Genomic DNA, 25,166 nt, shown 5'->3' on the forward strand with positions numbered 1-25,166 from the left:
GTTTTACTGAAGGGAGTGTGAAAAGTGAATCAAACTCTCTTTGTCTATCAATCAGCAACTTTTAAGTTAATCAATCAAATCCTACTTAGTACCTTACCAATCACTAAATATTAAGAGTTCACAAGTCACTTGCTAGAGTGGGTGACAACTCCAGAGGCCACTGGGCAATGCTAGACAAATTGAAAGACTGCAATTGGTTCCTGTAAAGTGGGGGAGCAACTGGAAGTGACCTCAAGAATACTGCTTTAAAAAGGCCAGCTCAAGGATTCAGTCACTTTTTCTCTGAGTTTAATCCTAATGTCTCCAGACTGCAAATGTGAATCTCACCAGAATTCAAAGTCCTAATTAGGAAGCCGAAATCCCAAGAACCAGGAGACAGCCAAGAACTTCCAGTGCACACAAGACTAAGACTGCCACAAATCTCACCAGAACTCTCACTGAAGTGAGTGTCCCACAGAAGTGCCAAGGAGTGGAGAGGATCTTCTCACCAAAGAACCAAGGATCCAAGGAAAGAGTCTCCTCCTCCAGTCTGGCTTACTGCAGTGTCAGAGACTGAGTTTTCTCAAAGTCACTTCCTGTTGCTCCCTCACTTTACAGAAACCAATTTCAGTCTTTCAATTTGTCTAGCACTGCCCAGTGGCCTCTGGAGTTGTCACCCACTCTAGCAAGTGATTCATGAACTCTCTGACTTAGTGATTGGTAAGGTACTAAGTAGGGGTACTTAAGTTTTTGATTGATTAACTTAAAAGTTGCTGATAGATAGACAAAGAGAGTTTGACTTACTCTTCACAGGAGCAGGGTCAGAGGACAGATGGAGAGTTATACTTCCTGATTTGACATGACAACAGAACATTAAAACTCATAGGAATTTTAGAGCTGTAAGTGAAACCCATAGTCTTTTAGTACAATCTCCCAACCTATGCCTGGATATATCTAGTGCTTATTAGGAAGCTGGAAATCTTGGCTCAGCACAAAAGTGTATGGTTAGGGCTGCAGAGGATAACAGATTTACCAAATCTCTGAGTTGTTGGAAGGACCTCAGAGGATATCTATTCCAATGTACCTGAACAGGAAAGCACCCTTCTCAACATCTGTTTTCCTGACATTGCCACTATGCAGATTGCACACATTTCTTCTCTTTCTTCCCCAAGGGTTAATTTGATTGAGTCTTAATTTGCTGGACAGCCTTTCAGATTCTTGAAGACAACTATCATGTGCTTCTAATTCTACTCATTTCCAGGGTAAATGTTCTCATTTCCTTGAGGTGAGCCTTATAAGGCAAGAACTCAAGGCTTTCATCCTTCTGATAATACTCTTCAGCTTATTAGGGCCTTCCCAAATTATGTTCATCAGAAATGCCTGGAAGACCTCTGCTTCATTAAATCTCCTCTTCCCCCCTCCCCTGGTAGGTTTATATCCAGTTTTGCTGGGTAAGTTATTCTTGGTTATAAATCCTAGCTCCTTTTGGAATATCATCTTCCAAGCCCTCTGTTCCTTCATTGTAGTATCTTCTAAATCTTGTGTGACCTTGACTGTAGCACCATTGTAACACCATTGTATTTAAATGTTTTCTTTCTAAGTACATACAATATTTTCTCCTTGATCTGGGAGCTCTGGAATTTGGCTATGATATTCTTGGGAGTTTCTCATTTTAGGATCTCTTTTAGGATGTCATTGAATTCTTTCAGTGTTTATTTTCTCTGATTCTTAGATAGCAGGACAGTTTTCCTATAACATTTCTTGAAATATGATGTCTAAGTCCTTTGTTAAAGTTGGGCTGTGCTCACCTGGGACAGGGTGGTGGTGGTAGAGTCACTGTCTGAAACTTCAGAATTTTTTCATAATGATGTTGTCATAATTACTTCTGGGATTCTATAATTTTTCTGTGCTTCCTAGGTGGTGTGATCCAGGGAGGGGTGTGGGCACTACTCTCTTGATTTGCATTCTAGTTCTTAGACAGAAAGGAAGCCAGTTCTTTTGTGACCACAAGTGCTAATGTGCCTCTCCACCCTGGAACTGCATCTTCAAATTATATAATGGGCAGTTGCCCAATAGTCCTCAAACTTGCCCCAGTACATGCACAGCAGTTCCTTGTCATTTCTTTCTGGTCCTCTACCATCTCTGGGCACTGAGATCTCCTGCTATTGTTGCTACCACTGTTGCCAAAAATGTTTCGCTATAACCTTTCTTTGGCTCTGCTGCTCCAGAATTCAATTTGACATGTTATTTTAAAGTTGCTTGGGGGTGGGGGGCAGCTGGGTAGCTCAGTGGATTGAGAGCCAAGTCTGGAGACTAGAGATACTGGGTTCAAATTTGGCCTCAGACACTTCCCAGCTGTGTGACCCTAGGCAAATCACTTGACCCCCATTGCCCAGCCCTTACCACTCTTCTGCCTTGGGACCAATATACAGTATTGATTCCAAGACAGAAGGTAAGCTTTTAAAAAAATAATAAAGTTGCTTGGAAGAAAATGTTTGGAGAGTTTGGCTTAAAATGCTCCCTCTCCTAAGCTATCTTGCCTCCACCTTAGAGCTAAAGACAGTGCTCCAGATGTAGTCTGTCTAAGGTAGAAAACAATATACCTATCACTTCCATAGTCTTGGATATCATTAATCTGTCAATCAACAAACATTACAAACACCAACTACATGCTGTCCTAAGCCCTTTGGATTCAAACAAAGAAATAGGGGTTTACATTTTAAGAGGGGAGAGATGATGTACACGTAGAAATAAATACAGACTATATATAAAATTTATGTGTGTTCACTAGCATCTTGGATCACGAAGGTTTTCACGTAGTAGGTACCATCTGAACTGAGCTTTGATGGAAACCAGAGACTCCAAGAAGGAGGGAGGAAAGCATTTCAAGCATTGCAAAGACATAAAGGCATATAGATTAAAGATGGAGTTTAAGCCAACTTTGATATTTTTTTCTATAAATGATATTGGCCATTTACTTTAAAAAAATAGAGAATTTGGACTAGGATGTCTTAAAGCATGATGCAGGTAGGCAGGGTCTATCCTCCACACCTAGCAAAATACTTGGCATTTTAGGCCTGTTTAATAATCCTTCTTGATGACTGACAAAAATGATTGGCATCATTCAGAAATGAAACCTGACCACCATTTAAGAGAATTTGGATACCTATGCTCAATAAGAAACATACTTTTAGTGGAATCAAAACTTTTTCCCTCCAATTCTTCTATTTGTTCAACTCCAGATTAAATTAATTTTTAGTTACTGGGTCATTTTTTCCCTGAGTTGTTATGGTTTTGACAGACAATTTTAATGTTTGAGCTCACAGTGTTATGAAATTTTAATTCCACTCAAATAGAAATATAGTCACAATTTGTTATTCACAGTAATGGAATAATAGGAATAACTAACATTTATGTAGTACTTTAAGGATGCCAAATTACTTTACACACAGAAGCTCATCTGATCTTCAAAGCAATCCTGTGAGATGGGTCCTATAGGTATTATTTTTATGCATGAACAAACTTAAATTACTTCACATATAGCAAATGTCAGTGTCAGAATGTGAACCCAGATCCTCACAATTTGGGGTTCAGTGCTCTTTCCATGGCACCAAAAAAAGCATAAATTGTCTGAATCAATATTTCATAGATCTGTGCTTTCATTGGTCTAGCTTACGTTCAACAACACAGATTTCCTGGACCCTTCTACAATGTAGGAAATGGTTTGGGGAAGTTGGTAGCCCAGTAGATAGAGCTTGAGGCCTGGAGTTGGAAGAGACTGGGTTCAAATTGGGCCTTGGACGCTTCCTAACTGTGTGACCCTGAGAAGGACACTCCTCCTTAATTGCCTAGTCCTTACCACTCTTCTTTCTTAGTATAGATTCTGAGACAGAAGTAAAGGTTAAATTGAAGAGTTCTGATTAGTTGTGAGGACCAAAGCTGATTAGATCTAGCAAAGTTGTGAATTTCCCAATGATGACGTTCCTCAGGAAAGCTCCGCTAGCTCTCATCGACACAGGAATAATTAAACAGAGTGGTTCTGACAAATGAGAAAACAAAATTTACCAGAGAATTCAGATAATTGATCAATTCTCCAATTTTTCATAACATTTTGACCTTTTCCTTTGCACTTAGCCTAATTTAATTTGTATGAGGGATTTCACCTCCCCTCCTAGCTGGTAGGCTCCTGAGGTCTTGAGTCTTTATTATATGTCTATATGACGTAGAATAATGCCTTCCTATTAGGAGGGGCTTATTAAATGGTTGTTGGAATGAAACTGAATCTGATATGTGGTTTTAAAAAAAACCTGGCTACAATAATATCTTTTTAAGGATAGGAACTAGACTTATGATTTCATTACTATAGAGAACTCCTGAGTGAGGAGACTCCCTCTTCTTGCGCAGGTTGGCACCTTCTTTGCCCTTTGGATTCTTAGAGGGGGCAACTAGATGGCACAGTAGATACAGCTTCAATCCTGGAGTTGGTAAGACCTGGGTTCAGTTTTGGCTTCAGATACTTCCTAGCTATGTGACCCTGGGCAAGTCACTTGGCCCCATTTGCCTAGCCCTTAGCTTTTTCTCTTAGAGTTGTTAGTAGATAGATATGGGTTTAAAAAAAAAATTAGATTCTTAGAGAGTTTCCTAGAGGGTGGATGTTAAAGTGACTTGCTCAGAGTCACATATCCTGTCACTGGCAGAACTTGAACACAAAATAAGCCCATCTCTCTATTCTTTGTGCCTTGCTATAAATATCTTCATGGGTGCCTCAGATAGTGCCGTCATCTCTCATTGTCTCCCTACTTCTATCATAATCTAGTGAGATCACTTAAAAAATAAAGCAAAGAAAACCAGAGCTCAAAAAAGGGGCAGAGAAGCCTTAGAAGCCTTTTCTGAGGTCTCTGTCCCTACTGGGGTGAGTACCCTGATTCCTCTTGGCTCCCACAGCCTGAATTAACCAAAGCAAGCAATGAGCATGAGAGGCATGTTGCTGTGGGCTGAATGGGAGTGAGCACTGAGCCCACAGGGGCTTTGTTAGTTCAGGATAAAATACAGATAAAGCCACAAGGTGGGGCTCACTCCTTAGAAAAGCCCAGGGCCTGGGACTAGACAAAATGGGCTCTATGCGTGTGCCAAGCTTTCTTGAGGGAGTTACAGCACAACCACTGTTCCCGGCTATAATAGTAGCCGTGTGTGGCACTCTGGGTAGCACAGGGAACATTCTGCTTCTGATGCATGATATCTGGAGCCCTCTTAAAATATGGGCAAGAGGTGAAGGTTCATTTCCTGTTCTCCTTTTTTCCCATTGGTGAACTCAATTCCCCTTTGATTTTGGGGAGGAAAAAGGCAGCTTTTTTTCCTTTTGACTTAGCACTCTGGTCTCTAACATCTCTTAGTCTGAATTTCCTCTCAGCATGTGCTTCTCGCTCTGTCGCTCCACAGGTTTGGGTTCAGTCTGAGGACATCCTTAGCCTGGGCATAACAGAGCTCTGAGCATCTCTTGGTGGATGTTAGTCGTAGCACAGAGGGACCACATTTCCTTTATCAGCCAATCTCTGCTTCACCTAAAGAACATATTGCCCAGGTTCCCACCATTTGGGCTTTAAAGTAGCAAATGTGTTTGAGGAATTCTTGCACAGTTTGTTTGGTGTTAAGTTATAGAATGTATGCATGTTATTTGATGGACTGCATGTTGAATTAGTCCATCAGTCTTTATATCTTGGACAGTTCCAGTGGACGGACAAAGGAGCTAGAACCTGGCGAGAAAAGGAAGGAGATCAGAGTGAATCACAAATTACTGTACAGTGGGAGATTGGTGCTGTTGTTTTGGGATCATGATATAAAATTCTTTTTGAAAACACAATACCTGGGAGTTTTCATTTGAACTAATTAGCTTCCTTTTTTTTTTAAAGCATTGCCAAATTTCTTAGACCACTGAGTCAGAAGACTTTGCTAACTGGGTGATCTTGATACCAAATACCTTCACTTTTCTGCATTTCGCTTTCCTTAGTTATGCAAAGAACAGGGTTCAAATCCCATCTTTGACACTATTCCTCAGTTGGAGTAATTGCTCCTCAGTTTTCTTCTTTGTAAAAAAGGGATTGAACTGGATGGCCCCTGGGACCCTTTCCACTTGAAGAGGGGTGGGTTATTTTGTGACTCAGATGAGAGAATGGATGAAAAAATCATTTTCAAAGCTATTCTATTATTTTTTTTTTGGAGGGGGGATATTTAAATTAGATTTGGAGGAATTTAAAACTTCTCAAACCTGTACTCATTCCCCACTTTTCACATCAGAGATCATTCTCTAACAGTATTTCCTGTTTCTGAGGTACCTGATCTCGTGATTGAAGTTCTGGTGGCACTCTGTTGACTCAGTTAAAATGAAAACTCCTTTGCTGGCATTTAGAGCCTTTTGCAGTCTGGGAGGGAAGGGAATAAGTATTTACATAGTGCTACTATTTGCCAGGCACTATTCTAAATACCTTTTACAAATATGATCTCATTTGATTTTCACAATAACCCTTCAATGAAGTTGCTGTTATTGTTCCTATTTTATAACTGAGGAAACTGAGGCAAAGATAAACCGATTGGCCCGACATCACACAATTTAGAAGTGTCTGAGATGAGATTGAAACTCAACTCTTTCTGATTTCAGGTCTGGTGCTCTATCCATTTCCTTCTAAAGAAAAGCTGGCTCCTGCCCGTCTTTCTAGGCTTGTCCATGACTATCCTTCACAAATTCTGTAGTCCAGTCAAAGGAGCCTGCTTTCTATTCCCTGTATATGACATCCTATCTCTTGTACCCCACTTGTGAAATACAGTTCCTTCTCATCTTTGACTCATTTGTTTTCTTTCAAAATGCAGTTCAGAGAGGGGGAGCTAGGTGACTCAGTGGATAGAATGTTAGGTCTGAGAGTTGGGAGAACCTGGGTTCAAATGTGGCCTCAGACATTTCTAAGCTGTGTGACCCTGGGCAAGTCACATAACCCAAATTGCTTAGTCCTTAGCGTTCTTTTGTCATAGAATTGTAAGTATTAAAAAAAAAAAAGGAAAAAAGATGCAGTTTGGGTACCATCTCCAAGAGGAAGTCTACCAATCCCTACTATCTGCTTGTACCCTTCTCCAGATGCTACTTTGTATATTATTTTGTATTTAATTTTCTGTGTACGTCCTGTTTTCCCCAAGTAGAATATAAGCATCTTGAAGGCAGGTAATATTTCGTATTTTGTCTTTGTGTGCTCAGTGCCATGTCTGGCACATAGTAGGTTCTTTATAAAAGTTGCTTCTTATTGTTTCTATAACGTGACCTAAAATGTGTCACCAGCTTTGTGGGAGCTTGTAATCTAAGATAGATGCCTCTGGCATAGACCAAAAAAATTTTTCCCCATCCAGTCATTTATCAAATATTTATTGAAGATCTACTGGAAACAAATCACTGCTTTTAAATGAAGTAACAGCATCAGTGAATTCATAAGCTGTGCCTTTTCCCCCCTACCTCATTCTATCTTCAAGAATATGCTGGGATTGTATTTATTCTAGCTGACTCTGTTTAGTGGAGAAACCTTGATATTAGAAGGTCAGCGGTCACTTCTCCTGCCCCTGCCTCCTGCAAGACTTCAGCTATCTATCCCAGAAAGCTGATGTGTGTCCTGTTCTTAAATTGTCAGTAATGTAAGAAATGATGCAGGCTCCCCTCCATACTCTTGCCTGTGTCATTAAATGTGTTTCCATGAGCCAGCTGCCCCAGTGGAATCCTCAGAGCTCTGCCCTTTGGGATCTTTACAAGGTAGAGAAGCCCATGGGTTACTGCTGTGTGTTCCAAGGTCCTGGGTCTTTTTTATGAAGCATTTTCCCACTCGGAGGTTACATATATATAGCAGGTCCAAGCTGCTTATCTTCTGAACCACACATTTTTCTTTGATACCATCAGAGCTGTTTATTTACTAGTTAAAAAGCCTCAGTTTATTCCTGCCACGAAAGTTTACCTGAGTTAATGTGTCCTCAGTGCATAAATGGTCACTAAGAATGGAGACCAGGGTGGGCAACTGGGCAGCTGAGTAGATTGAGTCAGACCCAGAGACAGTAGGTCCTGGATTCAAATTTGGCCTCAGACACTTCCCAGCTGTGTGGCCCTGGGCAAGTCACTTAACCCCTATTGCCTAGCCCTTACCATTCTTCTGCCTTGGAACTAATACATAGTATTGATTCTAAAACAGAAGGTAGGGGTTTGAAAAAAAAAAAAGAATGGAGACCAGGGAGCTGTAAGGATAATTTTAGCTTTGTGACTTGAAATCTAAATAATTGGTCACCAGGGAAAATTCCCAAATAATAAAATACCCGTCAGCTGGGAATTGTGATGATTTTAATTAATATAGAGAGAAGGAGTTAAGGAAAAGAGAGAGGGAGAGAATTAATTTAAACTGCTCTGGCTCAGGCTGAGCCAGGCAGTAGTTAAAGGCCTTGGCCAAAGTGGCCTCCCTGAACCCAAGGGAAAGGGAGTCAGTCTTATCACTTACCACGACACCATCTCCAGGAAGCTGTCTGAGGGAGATCCTCCAGGCTGAGTTCCAATTCTGAACTGAACTGAACTCTGAATCCAATTCCACTCCGAACTGAATTGTCTGAACTGACTTTTTTAGCCTCCTTTTAAAGAAATTTTCTCTCATGTCACCTCCCTTAAATTTCCATGTCTACCAATCACAGTAGACGCTTTTTCCAGGACTGCCTATTCTTTAGTTCTCACCTTCTTTGATTAGATTTTCTCCAGGACTGTCTACTCTTTAGTTCTCACCTTCTCTGGTTAGATTATATCTTTTAAGTACTTACACTTCTTTGTTAAGTTCACCTTTTGTGAGTTACTTGACCTTTTTGTGATTAATTTAACCTTTATAGGTACTTAACACCCTTTTGTATTAGATCTAAAAATAGACTTAGCTTAAGTTCTAACTTCACTAAAAGGTATGAATTAAGTACCTTCATTGTTCAATCAGGAGTTTACAACTTTATCTTCCCCTAAAGTATTTTTAATTAGGGTGGAGTAATTTCCAAGTTCACAGAGCCTGGCCAATGTAGAAAGAAATCCAATGAGAACATGTGGCGGTGGCTTTCGCCCATGAATATCCTGGGGGTTCAAAACCTGATTCCTGATCTAGGTCGATCTGTGAGGCCTCCAACAGCATCTGTCCAGGAGGGAAATGCTGGCTCTGTTCCAGGGAAAAGACCTTGATTGGGCCTGCAGGTGATGAGCTCACTGTGCCTGTTAGCTGTTTCCCTCCTTAATTGCTCCTTTAATCGCACAACTGAAGTTAGTCTTCCCTTGGGTCACTGTCAGCCATTTAGTTTCCCATTCATTTTTATCTCCCAAAGGCACAACCACAATGACTTAATTGCAAATCTGCTTTCATATTTTTTTAATGCACCTGCTCCTCTGCTTTGCCTCATCTTGCAGCATTGAGAGCTCGTGCATTAGGCTGTGGTCTTTGGGGCCACATCTGCCCTGTGCCTTCTGTGACCCCCTTTCTGAAGCTCCCTTCTGTCTACCTCTAAAAGTGAGTGAGGGTTTGGGGACTTCTGAAACACACGAACTCTTCCTCTCTATTTAAAAAAATCCAGGAAATGGAGATTCACAGTTTCATATTGAATCTTCTTTTTGTGTGTGCATGTGGAAATGCTCTTTTTTTGGTGTTTAAATTCGGAATAAAATAAAATTTAAAAGAACAAGAAATGCAAATGAGCTCTCCAGGCTGGTAAACAAAAGTATGAGAGTCAGAGAATAAATGAAACCATTCATTTATATGTTTTATTAAACACTTACCTTGTGTAAAACCCAGTGCATAGTGAGTTTGCTGGGCCTGGAGTGAGGACGAACGAAGTTCAAATCCAGCCTCAGACCCTTCCTAGTTCTTTAGCCCTGGATAAGTCACTGTAAAATGGGGGTCACAATAGCTCCTACCTCCCAGGGATTTGTTAGGATCAAATGACATATTTGTAAAGAGCTTAGCACAATGCCTGGAATATAGTAAGAACTATATAAATGTTAGCTATTTTATGATTTTGATTATTATTAGGTTTGCAACCCTAGGTGATCCTGTTCACTTCTGCCTGCTTCAGTTTCAGTGATTAAATGGAGAGAAAATTTGACACCTACCTCTTAGATTATTGTGAGGATCAAGTGAGATAATATTTGCAAAGTACAGGTACATAGTAGGTGTTTAATACATGCTTATCTTTTCCTCCCTCCCTTCCTTCCTTCCTCCCTTCCTCCTTTCTTTCTTCTCTCCCTCCATCCTTCCTCCCTCCCTTCCTTCCTTCTTCTCTCCATTCCTACATTCTTCCTTCTTCCCTTCCTTCTTTCCTTTCTCCCTTCCTCCCTCTCCTTTGTCCTTCCTTCCTTCCTCCTTTCCTTTCCGGCCACCTATCCCTGCCTTCCTTCCTTGGAAAGGGAACATAAATTTCAACATTGCAGAACAGTGTCTTGTATGTAGACCATGGGAAGAGCCTGAATAGTGTGATGGAAGGAACACTAATCTTAGAATCAGTTCAAAGCTTAACTCCTATTCTTGTTGGGTGCCCATATATAAGAAAGACCATGGTTTCTGCACCTCAGCTGTCGCATTTGAAAAAATAGAGATTATATAGTATCTGTACTGCTTACCTCAGAGGGTTACGGTAAGAAAAGTGCTTTATAGCTATGTGCTATTACAATTAGGCAATCATAATTAGAAATTAGGCTAATAAAAATTAGCTATTTTTATTAAGAACATAAGCTACTCCCTGAAGGGTATGATGGGAAAAGAAGATGAGCTGCTCATGTGGAGAGGGTGAGCTGTGGTAGGTGGATGGCTCCACTGTAAACCCGGTCTCCAGTGTGTGCATGCTGGGTAGAACCCTGTGGGAAACTGGTGGGAAGAAATAGCTGGGAGTCATGCAGAGTGGATGGTTGGGACGTTTTGTGATCTGAGTCATTGGAAAGGATGTGATCCCAGATGCATAGTGAGTTTGCTCACCGTGTAATTTTTACCAGCATGCACTCACCACCACTATCACCAAGGGGAGGCATCTTAAAGATGTCTGCAAATCAGATTCTTTCAAAGTGGAAGCATCCTTTTGGCAGCAGTACCCTCCTCTGGTTTTCTGGCACTGTATCCAACACCTTGCAGATTAGGACAAGACTATTATATTCATCATTTATTTTAAACTCTAATGTACCTCATTTCTAGTCACAGATTATGCCTCCCCACACCCAGTATCCATCTGCAAAAGCATTTTAATAGCTGTGTTTTTTATATTTAATTTTAAAATAACTTATGTAAATTCCTAAGTTTCTCTAGGAACCCATGCTATCAATTTGGCATATCAATGAGGGTAAAAACTATTACTGCTGTCGTGATTTAGGGAAAAAGATGAAGACCTGTTTAACTGTTCCTAAGGTTTTAGCCCCTCCTGTTAAAGGGCAGGGGGTTGTTTTAGTTCTATCTTTGCATGCTCAGCATGTAGCTCAATACGTTGTACAATGACCTGAATTGGCTCTTTGGCCACCTTCTTTTTAAAGTGCTAATCACTAGCCCAATATCTTGAGTCACAGTAGGTATCATTAAGAAGACCATTTTGTTTTCCAAGGGCAGAGTTGATCAGCACAAGTTATCTAGGAAAAAAAAAGGGCATCCAGAGGATTTCCCCATCTATAGAGAGTCTGCCATTTTGATTTTGGATAGGAGAATATTCAGGACACTAGGGAAAAGCTTATGTGAGCATATCTCTGTTTTATTCCTCCCTTGAAAATAATGAATGGCCCTGTCAGTTGCTGATGAAAGAAATTTGTGAAAAATTATTATTATTATTATTATTTTTAAACCCTTACCTTGCGTATTGGCTCCAAGGTAGAAGAGTGGTAAGGGTTAGGTAGGGGGGTTAAGTGACTTGCCCAGGGTCACACAGCTGGGAAGTGTCTGAGGCCAGATTTGAACCTAGGACCTCCCATCTCTAGGTCTGGCTCTCAATCCACTAAGCCACCCAGCTGCCCCCTGAAAAATTATTTTCTGACTGTCCTTATACCATGGACCACTCATAGTTGCAATTGTGAGTGATATGAGCTTGATATTTTGCATGGACTTTCTATACCTCCTCTAGTTTTGTTTGCTTCTTTCAGCCAACAGAATTCTTACCTGTGCATAGTCCGTTTCCTTTTTTTCCCCAACTTCCTTTTATTATTTGCTATTATTTTGAGCTTTATCCATATTTTATATTTGTATACTGCCATAGAAATGATTCCAAGAAATATTTGGCAGTGGAATAACACCAGAGAGAGAGACTAGCTCATGGGGGTCTTGGAATAAATGTTTGACAAGCAGTAGATCTGTTTCCTGGTAGCTTATACAACTCAAAATTGCATAATGAAAGCCTTGAGGAATTTTACCAGGTGGCATGGAACTTTGGGCTATGAGTCTGCAGTCTTGTTCTGAATACTTGTTTCACAGAGGTAAAGAAAGGTACACGCTAAATTCTTCTCATCCAGATTCTAGCCTACAATTAGATGAGTCGGTCTTGTGCATGCGTACGTGTGTGTGTGTGTGTGTGCGCGCGCGCGTGCGTGTGTGTGTGTTCTTTTATACACAGAAGCATATTTCTCATTATCTCTCAGTGGCTTCCTCAAAAAGGCCTCATTAATAATCAGGTAAAATTCATTTTGGCCTCGAGGAAAATAGTCTTATAGCTAAAATAGACCACGAGAAATGATCTAGTCTGCCCCCTGCCCTCAGGCATCCAGAAGAGATGATCCTTAATTGTCTTTTTGAGAATGGCCACGCACCTGGGTTCAACAGCCCTTAAAGCTTCTCAGTCTAGCAAAAACCTTCTCACAAATATTGGGCATACGTAGGACTAAGAACTTTAGGTTTAAACTCCTTGGGCGGGGATTGTGCCTTGTCTAACTGTATCTCTCCAGAACCTGTGTTCTGCTTAATAAAATAAAAATTAGGTGCTTAATAAGTGTTTGTTGCATTGTATTTGTCATATTGAATCTTTCATTGTATCAGATTTTTGTATCTATTTTTTAATTAGAAGTTGAGGCAGGACAGCACCCTCTGGAGTTGGGAGGACTTGAGTTCAAATTTGGCCTCGTATTTCCCTGGCTGTGTAACCCTGGGCAAACCCTGATTGCCTATCCCTTGCTGCTCTTCTCTTTTAGAACTGAAATTAGGAAAGAAGGTAAGGGTTTAAAAAAAATAAAAAGAAGTCAAAGCCTTAATGAGGAATGTAACCAACCCCTCTGGGATCTCATTTTCCTCATCTGAAAAAGTGGTGCTAATGGGTTTTAGACTATTAGATCTAGGAGTAGTTTTAGCAATCATCTAGTGCCTACCTTGAAATTTACAGCTTCATTTATTCATTCAACAACCTTCTTTCCAGCCTTATTACACATCATTCCCTTTCAAGCACACTGTGCTCTCTTCTAGCCAAATTGGCCACCTGGCTAGTCTTCAGAGGCAATCCCTGCCTATCTTTATGTCTCTGGCCATCCTCCAGGTCTAGATTGATCTCAAAGGAACTGAGAACTTAAAGGAATCTCAGCAGCCATCTAGTTACAGTCCATCCTACCATAATATACCAGATCAGTGGTTGCACAGCTTTCACTTAAAGACTTCAGTGGGGGGAAGCACATATGTGCTTCATATTCCACTTTTTTTTAAACCCTTATCTTTCATCTTAAAACATTAATTCCAAGGCAGAAGAGTGATAAGGGCAAGGCAATAGGGGTTAAGTGACTTGTCCAGGGTTACATGGCTAGGAAGTGTCTGAGGCCAGATTTGAACCCAGGATGCTCCTGAGCCCCCACTCCCATCTATTATTGGGTAGCTCTAATTATTAGGAAATTTTCCATGAAATATAGCCTAAATTAGCTTCTTTTGAGCAATTGCCCTTAGGCAACTAGGTGGTTCAGTGGATAGAATTCTGGACCTGGAGTCAAGAAGACCAGAGTTCAAATTCATCCTCAGACATTTATTACCTATTTGACCCTGGGCAGGTCCCTCAACCTCTATTGCCTTAATCCACCAAAGAAAGAAATGGCAAATCATTTCAGTGTCTTTGTCAAGAAACTTCCATGAACAATATGGTGCTCAGCATCACAGAGAGTTGGATATGACTGAATGACTAAGGAGCATCTTCTACCCATTATTCCTTGTTCTGCCTCAAGGATCAAATAGAACACGTTGGAGGCCACCTCAGTGTGGTAGTCCTTCGTGTGTTTGCACACAGCAGTCATGTTCCCCCTGAACCTTTTCTTCCTCAAGCTAAACATCCTTAATTTCTTCAACTGCCTGTCATATGACATGAACTCAAGGCTCTTGAACATCCTTTTCATTGATTTCTATGCTCCATCTTATCCTTTTTCTTCTTAAATGGAGGCACTCATAACTGAACACAGTATACCAGCTAAAGTCTGAGAAAGCAGACACTGGGCTTCGCTTTCCTATGGAGAATCTTTGCTTCTAAATGTAGCTCAGGGTTATATTAGCTTCCTTTCTTTGGTTGGGGGGAGAATTATACATCCCAGTAAAATTGAGCTTGCAGTCTCCTAATACCTTCAGGCTTAGGGGTTTTTTGCCTGATTGTTTTTCAAAATAAATATTAGCTAATCATCTTCCTTCATATTTTATTGATGAATTTTATTTTCTTAGACCCAAGTGTTAAGACTTTACATTTTTCTGATGGAATTTCATCATAGATTCAGCCCAAATGCTTTAGCCTATCAGCATCCCCTTTTGGCTCTCAATTCTGTCATCCAGTTTGTTGGCTGTCTCAAAGCTTCTTGTCCTTTGGAAACTTGATGAGGATGTCATTTGTGTCTTTAAGTCATCAATATAAATGTTAAATAATACAGGACCAAAAACATCTCTGAATTACTCTCTTAGAGACCTCCTTCTCTTTTGGCATTGAGTTATTAATAACAACTCTTTGAGTTCATCCATTCATCCATGCGTCTTTTAAGTCCACATAATTGCATTCTATGCCAGTCTACCTCCATATTGTTCACAATGAAAATTCAATTAGGAAAATTTCTTCTCAGAGCTTCTTGGAAATCTAAGTAAACTTTATCCACAGCAAGTGTAATCATCCTGATGAAAAAGTTGGTGACACTTCTATCAGGAGGTAATAGTCATATGCCATCATGAGTACTCTGGAGTTATGGTTGAGCATTGTGCTTATCAGGGATCCAAAGTCATTGGTATTTATGAAGTTGGCATCATGCTTATTGATCTCCTGGGACTGCTCACTTCACTTTGTAATTAGTTCATCCAAGTCTCTCCATGTGTCTTAGAAAGTTACTCAATCATTTTTTCATTTTTTTTCCTTAAAAAATGAACAAAATCCCCTACCTTCCATCTTACAATTGCTACTAAGTATTGGTCCAAGGCAGAAAAGCAGTAAGTAGGGTAGACAATTGAGGTTAAGTGACTTGTCCAAGGTCACACAGCTAGGAAGTGTCTGAGGAAAATAATTTTCCATCTCATTCATACATACCATAATTTGTCTAGCCATCTCCCAATAGATGGGCATTCTTTTTGACCTATTCTTTTCTCTAGTTATTTTAATTTCCCCAATTACATGTAATTGCAATTTTCCACATATATTTTCTGAAATTATAAGATCTGAATTGTTTTCTTTCCTCCCCTCCTGGAGATGGTAAGCAATTTGATCTGGGTTATACATGTATTATCATGCAAAACATTTCCATATTGTTCATTGTTGTAAGAGAGTACTCATATGACACCAAAACTCCCAAACAAAAACACAAATAAAGTTAGGTGGAAAATGTTATGTTTTAATCTTGATTCCAATTCCAACAGTTCTTTCTCTGGTGGTGGACATCAGACGTCCCTCAGAATTGTACTGGATCATTGGATTGCTAAGAGTAACTAAGTCTTTCAGAGTTGATCATTCCAAATAATAAATGTTGGGGGAAAACTGGCAAAACTGGGACACTAATACATTGCTGGTGGAGGTGTAAATTGATACAACCATTCTGGAAGGCAATTTGGAATTATGCCCAAAGGGCTTTAAAAGAATGCATGCTCTCCCTTTGATCCAGCAATATCAATACTAAGTTTGTACTCCAAAGAGATAATAAAAAATGGTTGTACAAAAATATTCATAGTGGTGCTCTTTGTGGTATGGAAAGGAAATTTGCCCTTCTCCCTTTCTACTACATGTGCCCCAGTGAATCATTTTACATAGACTCCATATATAGAATGGGGAGACCTCTCATATTAATCTCCTAGTACACCCAAGTGAGGAAATTTAATATGTTGGTCTCCCAAAGAATCAAAGGAGGGAATTGTGAAAAGGAAATTTGCCCTTCCCCCTTTCCAGTATGTGTACCTGGTGTGGGGCCCAGAAGGGAGGACTGCATGAGGGAAATCATTGGGTAGATCATGAGGATAGAATGGCAGTCAGAAAAATGTGGCAGTAAAGTCAAAAGGTCATGGGTCAGGGGGCCAGGATGATCTTTCCTGAAATAAACCTGGACTGTCCCCCTTAGTGGCAAAGGCAAAGTAGAGAGCCTTGATTGGCTCCTTATAAGCCACATGTGAGAGTTGGTGGGTGGAGAATTGGTTTGATAAACTGAGGCAAGAGTGGATTTCATCCTCTTCACTTCCACGTTTTTTGAGCTGACTGGTTTTCCCTATGAGTGTGGTGAGGGGGCCCAAAATGGTAGCCATAAAATTGCCACCTAAATGTAGCAATAAGGAAAGTACCCTTTAAATCTCTTTTTCTATCTATAGCTCATCTATCATGTCCCAAGCAATTCTAATGAAATTATTAATCTGTGGCCAGTCTCTTAATTTTAACTATTACAGTGGTGGCAAAAAATTGGAAAATGAGGGGATGTCCCTCGATTGGGGAATGGCTGAACAAGTTATGGTATATGATGGTGATGGAATACTCTTGTGCTCAAAGGAATGATGAACTGATTGATTTCCATGTGAACTGGAAAGACCTCCATAAATTGATGTGGAGTGAAATGAGCAGAACTAAGAGAACATTGTACACAGAAAGTGAAACATTGTGGAACGATCATATGTAATAAAATTTGCTACTAGTATTAGTGCAATGATTGAGGACAATCCTGAGGAACATAAGAGAAAGAACGCTATCCACATTGAGAGAAAGAACTATGGAAGTAGAAATGTAGAAGAAAAACATAGGATTTATCACTTCTTTATATGGGTATATGATTTGGGGTTTTGGTTTTAAAAAATGACTCTATTACAAAAATGATTAACATGGAAATAGGTATCAAGTGACAACACATGTATAACCCATTGGAATTGCTTGTCAGCTCTAGGAGGGGGGAGGGAAGAGGGGAGGGAGAGAACATGAATCATGCAATCATGGAAAAATATTTAAAAATTAAAAGAGTTCATTGTTCCCCAGTTTTGCTGTTACTGTGTACAATGTTCTGGTTGTACTTATTTTGATCTGCATTCGTTCATGTATGGTTTTCCAGCTTTTTATGAAATCATCTTCATCATTTCTTCAATAGTATTCCATCACTATCAAAGGCCACACAGTTTGTTCAGGTATTACTCAGTTGCTGGACATCCCTTAAGTTTCCATTCTTTGCAACCACAAAAGGAGCTGCTATAAATATTTTTCATACAAGTATGTCCTTCCGCCTTTTAAAAAATCTCTTTGGGATATAGATCTAGTAGTGGCATCACTGGATCAAAGTTATGCATTGTTTTGTAGCCCTTTGGGCATAATTCCAAACTGCCCTCCAGAATGGTTAGGTCAGTTCACAACTTCACCAACAATGCATTAGTGCATGATCTGTTTGTGATGAAAACATGGCTGCTCTTTGTAATCATTGCTTCCCTAGCCAGATATTCACCAAGCATCTCTTTAAATCTGATCAGTTATAGAATTTTCTGGCAATCAAGGTTAAGCTCATTGCCCTATGGTTTGTAGACTCTAGCCCCCCCCCCCCCCTTTTTTTTGTGGTGGGGGGAATTGATCATTTACTTTTTTTCAATCTTGTCCCTCTGCTGTTTTCAGTAATCTTTTAGACATCATTGTTTTGGTTCAGTGACCACATCTGGCAGATCTTTGTGATGAGAAAGGGTGGGTCTTGGTAGGACAACCACAATAGCTACAGGGGCTTTCCAGGGGAAATCCCCATTCTGTGCTTATCTAACAGAGCAAACTATCTGCTTGTAACATTTAGCTCATTACAATATAATTTGATTGTGGTTTGACCCCAATTTCCCCACTTTGAGTGGGAATGAGTGTTATAGGGAAATACATACTCAGTAGCCCATCCACCAAACTTTGGCAAGCGCCCTAGAGGAACACCCAATGTGGAACCTGACCAATCACAATAACCTGGTTTCTCCCACCCCACACAGCTAAAACATATAAACTGACCTTGATAATCACATAGCAAGCTCACTCCCTTAAGGAGAGGATCCTGCAGGGTGTTGCTCCAGACTCTGGCTTGAACAATAAAATTAAAGTTTGCTGTATTCACTATGGAAAAAGTCTCTTACTGTCTTCTTACTTACTTTGGGTATCCTCTCTCCATCAATCTCTTGAATTCTGACATTTGCAGTGCAAAATCATTCTTCTGGTAAAGAAAACAGAAATAAAAGAATTGAGCAGCTCCGATTTCTCTTTTTTGTCACTTACTATTGGCCTGGCCATTTCAAGGAAAAGCATTATCCCCTTTCTGATCCTTTTTTTCTCCCCAAATAATCTACCTCCTTCCCCTCTAAAAGAACTCCTTGCTGTTGACCTTAATTTCTCTTACCAGTCTCAGGTCCTTCTGAGAGTTACTATTTCTGAGACTATACTATAGTATTATACCATGCTCTTCTTCTTTTAAACCTTTACCTTCTGTCTTAGAATCAATTCTAAGTATAGGTTCCTAGGAAGAAGGACAGTAAGGGCTAAGCAATCAGGATTGAGTGACTTGCCCAGGCTTACACAGCTAGGAAATAGGTCAGATTTGAACTCAGGACATCCTACCTGTAGGTCTGGTGCTCTATCCAGTGAGCCACTTAGCTACCCCCATACCCTGCTCTTCTAACTATCCTCTGTTACCTGATTTGCTTCCATCTTCTTTTTTCTTTTTTTCCTTATTCTTTTTTTTAATTATTATATTTTATTTGATCATTTCCAAGCATTATTCATTAAAGACATAGATCATTTTCTTTTCCTCCCCCCACCCCCCATAGCCGACGTGTAAATCCACTGGGCATTACATGTTTTCTTGATTTGAACCCATTGCTATGTTGATAATATTTGCATTAGAGTGTTCATTTAGAGTCTCTCCTCTGTCAAGTCCTCTCAACCACTGTATTCAGGCAGTTGCTTTTCCTCGGTGTTTCCATTCCCATAGTTTATCCTTTGCTTATGAATAGTGTTTTTTTCTCCTAGATCCCTGCAAATTGTTCAGGGACATTACACCGCCACTAATGGAGAAGTCCATTACGTTCGATTATACCACAGTGTATTAGTCTCTGTGTACAATGTTCTCCTGGTGCTTCCATCTTCTGTAGATTGTCTTTAAAATCTTAGACTCTCTGGTTTCCTTCAAGGCTCAGCTCAAGTGTCATCCTCTACATGAAGCCTTTCCTGATATGATCTACTACAGTGTCTCATATTCTCCCTCTTTATCATCTCTATCTCTATCATTTGTCTTATCTCCACATAGAAATCTATCTGAAATAGATATATGTATATATCTGTAAAGTCTCCCTGTATCTGTCTGCCCATCTATCTATATATCTATGTATATTCTATCTAGTGGCTTTCTATCCATCCCTCTTTCTACCTATCATCCATATAATCTCTCTCTCTATCCATCTATCCATCCATATTTCTACCTATCATTTCTCTCTCTCTTTCTCTCTCTCTCTGTCTGTCCATCTATCTATCTATCTATCTATCTATCTATCTATCTATCTATCTATCTATCTATCTATCTATCTATATCTATCTAGTACCTCTCTCTACCACTCCATCTACCTACTATCTATCTTACCAAAGATTTTTTTTTTAATCAACCTCCCCTCCAGCAAACAGACTAAGTAAAAAGGTCCCTTCTTCTGATGCTTTATCATAGTTGGCAATTGATACTCATTTTGCTGAAGTTTAACCATTAGCCAATGGCGAGCAGGCAATGGCATAAATACAAATCCGAAATAGTTTGGGTATCGGGGCAGGATCCATTTGTATATCTGACATCTGAAGACCAACCTAGCTAAACTTACAGTGCCCAGAAAGGCTGAACCGCTAGGAGATTTTCTTTTAGGCACAGCAGCTCTGAGAAATAGTCCCCTGAGGCATCCTAGAGGGACTATGGTTTGTGGTGGTGCTAGGAGCTCCTCCTCTGACTCAGTCCTGTATCTTTGAAGTGTTAAAGCCCAGGCAGTTTTTCCTGGGAAAGAGGAGACTGGCAGAAGGAAGACCAGAAGGTTGAGTAGGTAAACAATCTCATGGTTATGTACAGAGACTCTATTCCTAATGAATGATTTTTTTCCTTTTTTTTCTCTCCACCCCACTACCACCCATCCCCTTCCTCTCAGGAATTCATTCAGCAGGCCAAAAGACTGGTTAATGATCCAGCATTAGAAAAGGAAATTGTGACGAAAGGCAAAGAGTACGTGAGATCATGCCATTCATGGAAATTGGAGCGAGACACCTATCAAAATCTTCTGCGGAAACTTCAGTGAATCATCGAATGTTAGGAAAATGTGCGTCCTATCAATCTAGTACTCGTGTGTTACTTTAAAACAATTATAAACCACAATCTGTGGGTCTTACAATCAGACCTGGTTTTAAGTCAGTGAGGTCCCTTTCAGCAAAGTTTCATTGGAATCTTAGAGGGGGCCAGATGTTCAGGCATGGGATGTCATTCAAACCCCGACGTTATGAATCCATCTAGTACTTTACGATTGTCCTGTCAAGTAACATCCCCAGTGAGTTGTAACAAGTGACTGTGATAGAGGTTCTGAAGCTACTTTCAGGGGAATTGGTTTTCAGGGGAACTGGGGCTTAAAGAATCTGTCCCCAAAGGGCATAGTTCTAGTTTTCAGGCAGAAAGACCTCCAGTGAGCTCATACCTAATCCACCCACCCCTCTACCACCACATACACACATCTTATAGTTGGCCAGTAGCCAACAATATTTTTTAAAATGGGAAATAAAAGGCAACCTCAAAGGGAAAATATCCTTTGTGGTTTTTTTTTTTTTGTTAAGTGAATTCAATTAATATTTTGGTATTTCATTTCGAGGAATACAAACACAAGACATTTGAAATATTAGATATAAGGGCTAACCGTCTTTGGCCGATTGGTACTTAATGTTTTAAAGGACCTATAGATGGACTTCTTTCACTGGAGTCCTACTCTGATACCCCCTTGGGGGCATTGGAGGGGATTTGGGGGTTGCATAAGGATCAGCCCATGTTCAGAGGGGCCCATCAGGTTGACTTCAATGTGATGCATTTTTTGGCCAACACGCTCATAGGGTCCATCTGCTGGATCTTGGAGAGGGTATGATCTGTGCCAGGGGATGGAGTACTCCTGCCCATAATGTCCCAGATCCCTGAAGCATTGAAGTGAGATATTACTTTGAGTCCATAGCACTTAGAACAGTGATATGAAATGCCTTCTTGCTTTGGCATCTTTTGATTCATCAATTATGTAATTAAAAGATGCTCAATGGAACCCAGAAGATGTAGTAAAACTCAGTAGAGTTGGCTCCTTGTTCCCATTTGAGGGGGTGGGATAGTGGTGGTGTGGAGGGTTGAGCCTTTCTTGGAAGATGCCATGGAATCTGGAGGAGCCCAGGGTCACCCTTCATCTGGAAGAGGCTGATCTGGGGTACACCAGCTCTGTGACTTCCTACTCAGGACTGTGGCAGACACAGGGGGCCCATTGGGCAAGAAAACCATTCACCCTTTGTTATATGTATCATTCAGCTTAAACTTTTCATTGTGCAATAGCTTCCCTTTATTGTCAATGTACTCTAGGGATGGGAATTGGATCTGTGATTTCATTGGGATCGAGAACTCCCAGGCGAGGAAATTCCCTCTAGCAATTCACATGGCCATTGTAACAGTGTTAGGCACCTGACACGCTAGGAGGCTATGACCGGCTCTAGGTCACAAGTCAATATGTGTCAGAGGTAGGACCTGAACCCATGTCTGTTCTAGTTCTGGGACTGTTCCCTATCCATTAAAGCACACTGCCTTTTGTGTTAACACACATTTACATTATAGTAATGTTCACGTAACCAGCAACCATCAATAATTAGCATCTATAGAGCGCTTTAAGATTTGCAAAGCGCCTTACATATATTATTTAATGCTCACAACAACCCTAGAAAGTAAATGATGTTATCCCCATTTTACAGATTAGATGACTGAAGCTGGAAAAGTTAAGTGACTTACCCAGAGTCACACAGCTAGTCAGTGTCTGAGGCAAGATTCAAACTCAGATCTTCCCAGCTCCCAAGTTCAATAATGCTTATTTCTGGGACTGCCTCTGAATTTGCCTTGAAAAGTCTTTGTTTTAGATAGCAGTTGGCTTATTTCCATGGATGTGCTGTCACCCCCCAGTTAAGGGAAAGGGAGCAAACCAATTAATTGCAACCCAGAGTGTAGGCCCTCAAGTGCTTTGTGTAAAAACATGGAGTTAAATAAGCAGAAGTTTTATGGGGCCACCCATGCCCCACTTGGGAAAGTCCTTTGTGTAAAGCTGTCTTGCTGCTGTGATGCCTGACAGTAGTGACCAGAGATGGTGGTGCTTTCAGAGGCAGGTTTGGAAGTTTTTGACCCACTGCTTCTCAGTCTTTCTATTTTTAAAATAATGGGCTAAAACATATCTGTTTTGAAATTTCAAAAATAGATCTGAAAGCAGACGAATTCGGAGAATAACTTGCAAAGGAGAGGGACAAGAAGTTTGCTTTTTCTATTCAGCCCTTTGGTGTAACATTCCACCATCTTTAGCTCAGGCATTTCTTCTGAACACAGGCCCATTCCCCAAACGCCTTTCTGGGTGAGCTGTGGGGGTCTACAGCTTCTAAGAGCCTTTGGTGGAGGACCTTGCAGCAATCTCTGCTTTGTCTAAGGGGCGAAGGGGTTTGAGATGCCACGACTATAGCCAGAGATAGGATGGCAAAACCCATTAGTTGGATTCAGGTAGGGTGTGATTTTTTAATGCAAATAAAGCTGGCTTTAGCAAAATGGTCCAAATAGGAGGGACCACTGTATCTTGTATTGATCCATTTTCTGTCAAATATTGCTGCTATTATAGAATGCTGATTGTTGGGAAACCTGGCTCAATCTTTCATTGAATGGCATCAAAAAATGCCCTATCATTAATTTATGCTTTTATTTAAAAAATGTACACTAGAGTCCTTTGGTAAAGGAACATATTTTTAAGACAATAAAAAAAGTTTCACCATCAATAATACAGAAAAAGTTGTCATTGTTTATTTTATAAACTGTTATGTAAAGAGACAATCTCTTCCCCTCCTGAACATCTTAACATCTGGCCCATGTTAATAAGAAAACAGCCAGGCCTGGTATTCAGAGGGATTTAAAACGCATACCATTTAAAAATAGATTATGGGCATAAAATAAATTGTAGTTTTCTCCGAAGCTTCTGCTCAGGACTGTTTCATACTCAGTTAAATTCCTGTTTAAATATTCCATTTATAGCTTTCACTTAGCCATGGTACACAGCATACACTAAAAAGGGCCTTGGACCTTGACATGATGACTGAATTTCCAGATAGAGTTGAGATGCTAAAATTTTTAAATGGTAGGGAAAAGGAGGATCTTCTGTATGGTATAATTGTGGTTGGTAAAGGCACGCAACTCTCCTAATTGATCGGCTCAGCTCTTATGGTCAGTGAAATTAGGGGGAGTGTGCCACTTCCATACAGAATGTTCCCCGTCTTCCTTTTATTGGGGTGGATTTAGAAAAGAGGGGAGCAGGCAGCAACATGAACCGTGTCTTAGATTTGAATGGATCATCAATTCTGAGGACTGTGAAAATGTTAGTAACTTTGTTATAACACCAAAATTAGAATTACATTTAAGAATTTAAGTCCATGCATCAGTCAGTCAGGGCACGCTTCGACCACTGGCATGGTTTGGGGTTCTCATTCAAATATCTATTTTTTAAACCCTTACTCTCCTTAGCATCAATACTTTGGATTTTATTCCCCTGGGTTACACATGTATCATCGTGCAAAACATATTTCCATATTGTTGATTTTTGCCAATGATTAATCATATAAAACCAAAACCCCAAATAAACCACTGGTAAATCATGCTTTCATCTGCATTCCTAGTCCAACAATTCTTTCTCTGGATGTGGATAGTATTCTTTCTCGTAAGTCCCTCAGAACTGTCCTGGATCATTGCATTGATGAGAGTAGCGAAGTCTTTCACAGTTAATCATGACACAATATTGCTGTTACTGTATACAATGTTCTCTCTGAATCATCAATTCATGCAGATCTTTCTGGCTCTTTTCTGAAATCATCCTATTCATTGATTCTTCTTGTACAATAGTTATTCCATCATCAGCATTCACCACAATTTGTTCAGCCATTCCCCGGTTGATGGACATCCCCTCAATTTTCAATTTTTTGCCACCACAAAAAAAAAGCAGCTATCAATATTTTTGTATAAGAAAGTTCTCCCCACACACACTTTTTAAAAATATCTTTGGGATACAGACCCAATAGTGGTATTACTGGATCAAAGTACAATTTTATAGCCCTTTGGGCATAGTTCCAAATTGCCTTGCAGAATGGTTGGATCGATTCACAACTCCACCAGCAATGCATTAGTGTCCCAATTTTGCCACATCCCCTCCAACATTGCTTACTTTCATTTACTGTAATATTGGACAATCTGATAACTGTGAGGTGGAGAATCAATACTTTGTATTGGTTCCAAGAAGCAATAGAATAGGGTATAGGCTAGGCAATAGGGGTTAATTGAATTGCCCAGGGCCACACAGTTTGAAAGTCAGGCCAGATTTGAAACTAAGACCTCATTACACAAGGTCTAACTCTCATTCCACTGAGCCACCTGACTGCCCCTTCAACAAACATCTATGTATTGCCTATTATATGTAATCTAGGACAGTAAGGTGATGCAGTGG

General features: G+C 40.2%; 1 protein-coding gene across 2 annotated transcripts in view; it reads left to right on the forward strand.

Moving 5' to 3' along the window:
- GLT1D1 (glycosyltransferase 1 domain containing 1) overlaps positions 1–23,467 on the forward strand; it is a 126,639-nt gene extending 103,172 nt beyond the window's left edge. For both annotated transcript variants that reach the window (XM_056821910.1, XM_056821911.1), the window contains one exon: positions 20,568–23,467. In XM_056821910.1, coding sequence (XP_056677888.1) covers positions 20,568–20,714 — 147 coding nt within the window. In that variant the 3' untranslated portion in view covers positions 20,715–23,467. The remainder of the gene's footprint in view (positions 1–20,567) is intronic.
- The last annotated feature ends 1,699 nt before the right edge of the window (positions 23,468–25,166 follow it).

Source organism: Monodelphis domestica, chromosome 3, assembly GCF_027887165.1.
Source record: "Monodelphis domestica isolate mMonDom1 chromosome 3, mMonDom1.pri, whole genome shotgun sequence".
Lineage (NCBI taxonomy): Eukaryota > Metazoa > Chordata > Mammalia > Didelphimorphia > Didelphidae > Monodelphis > Monodelphis domestica.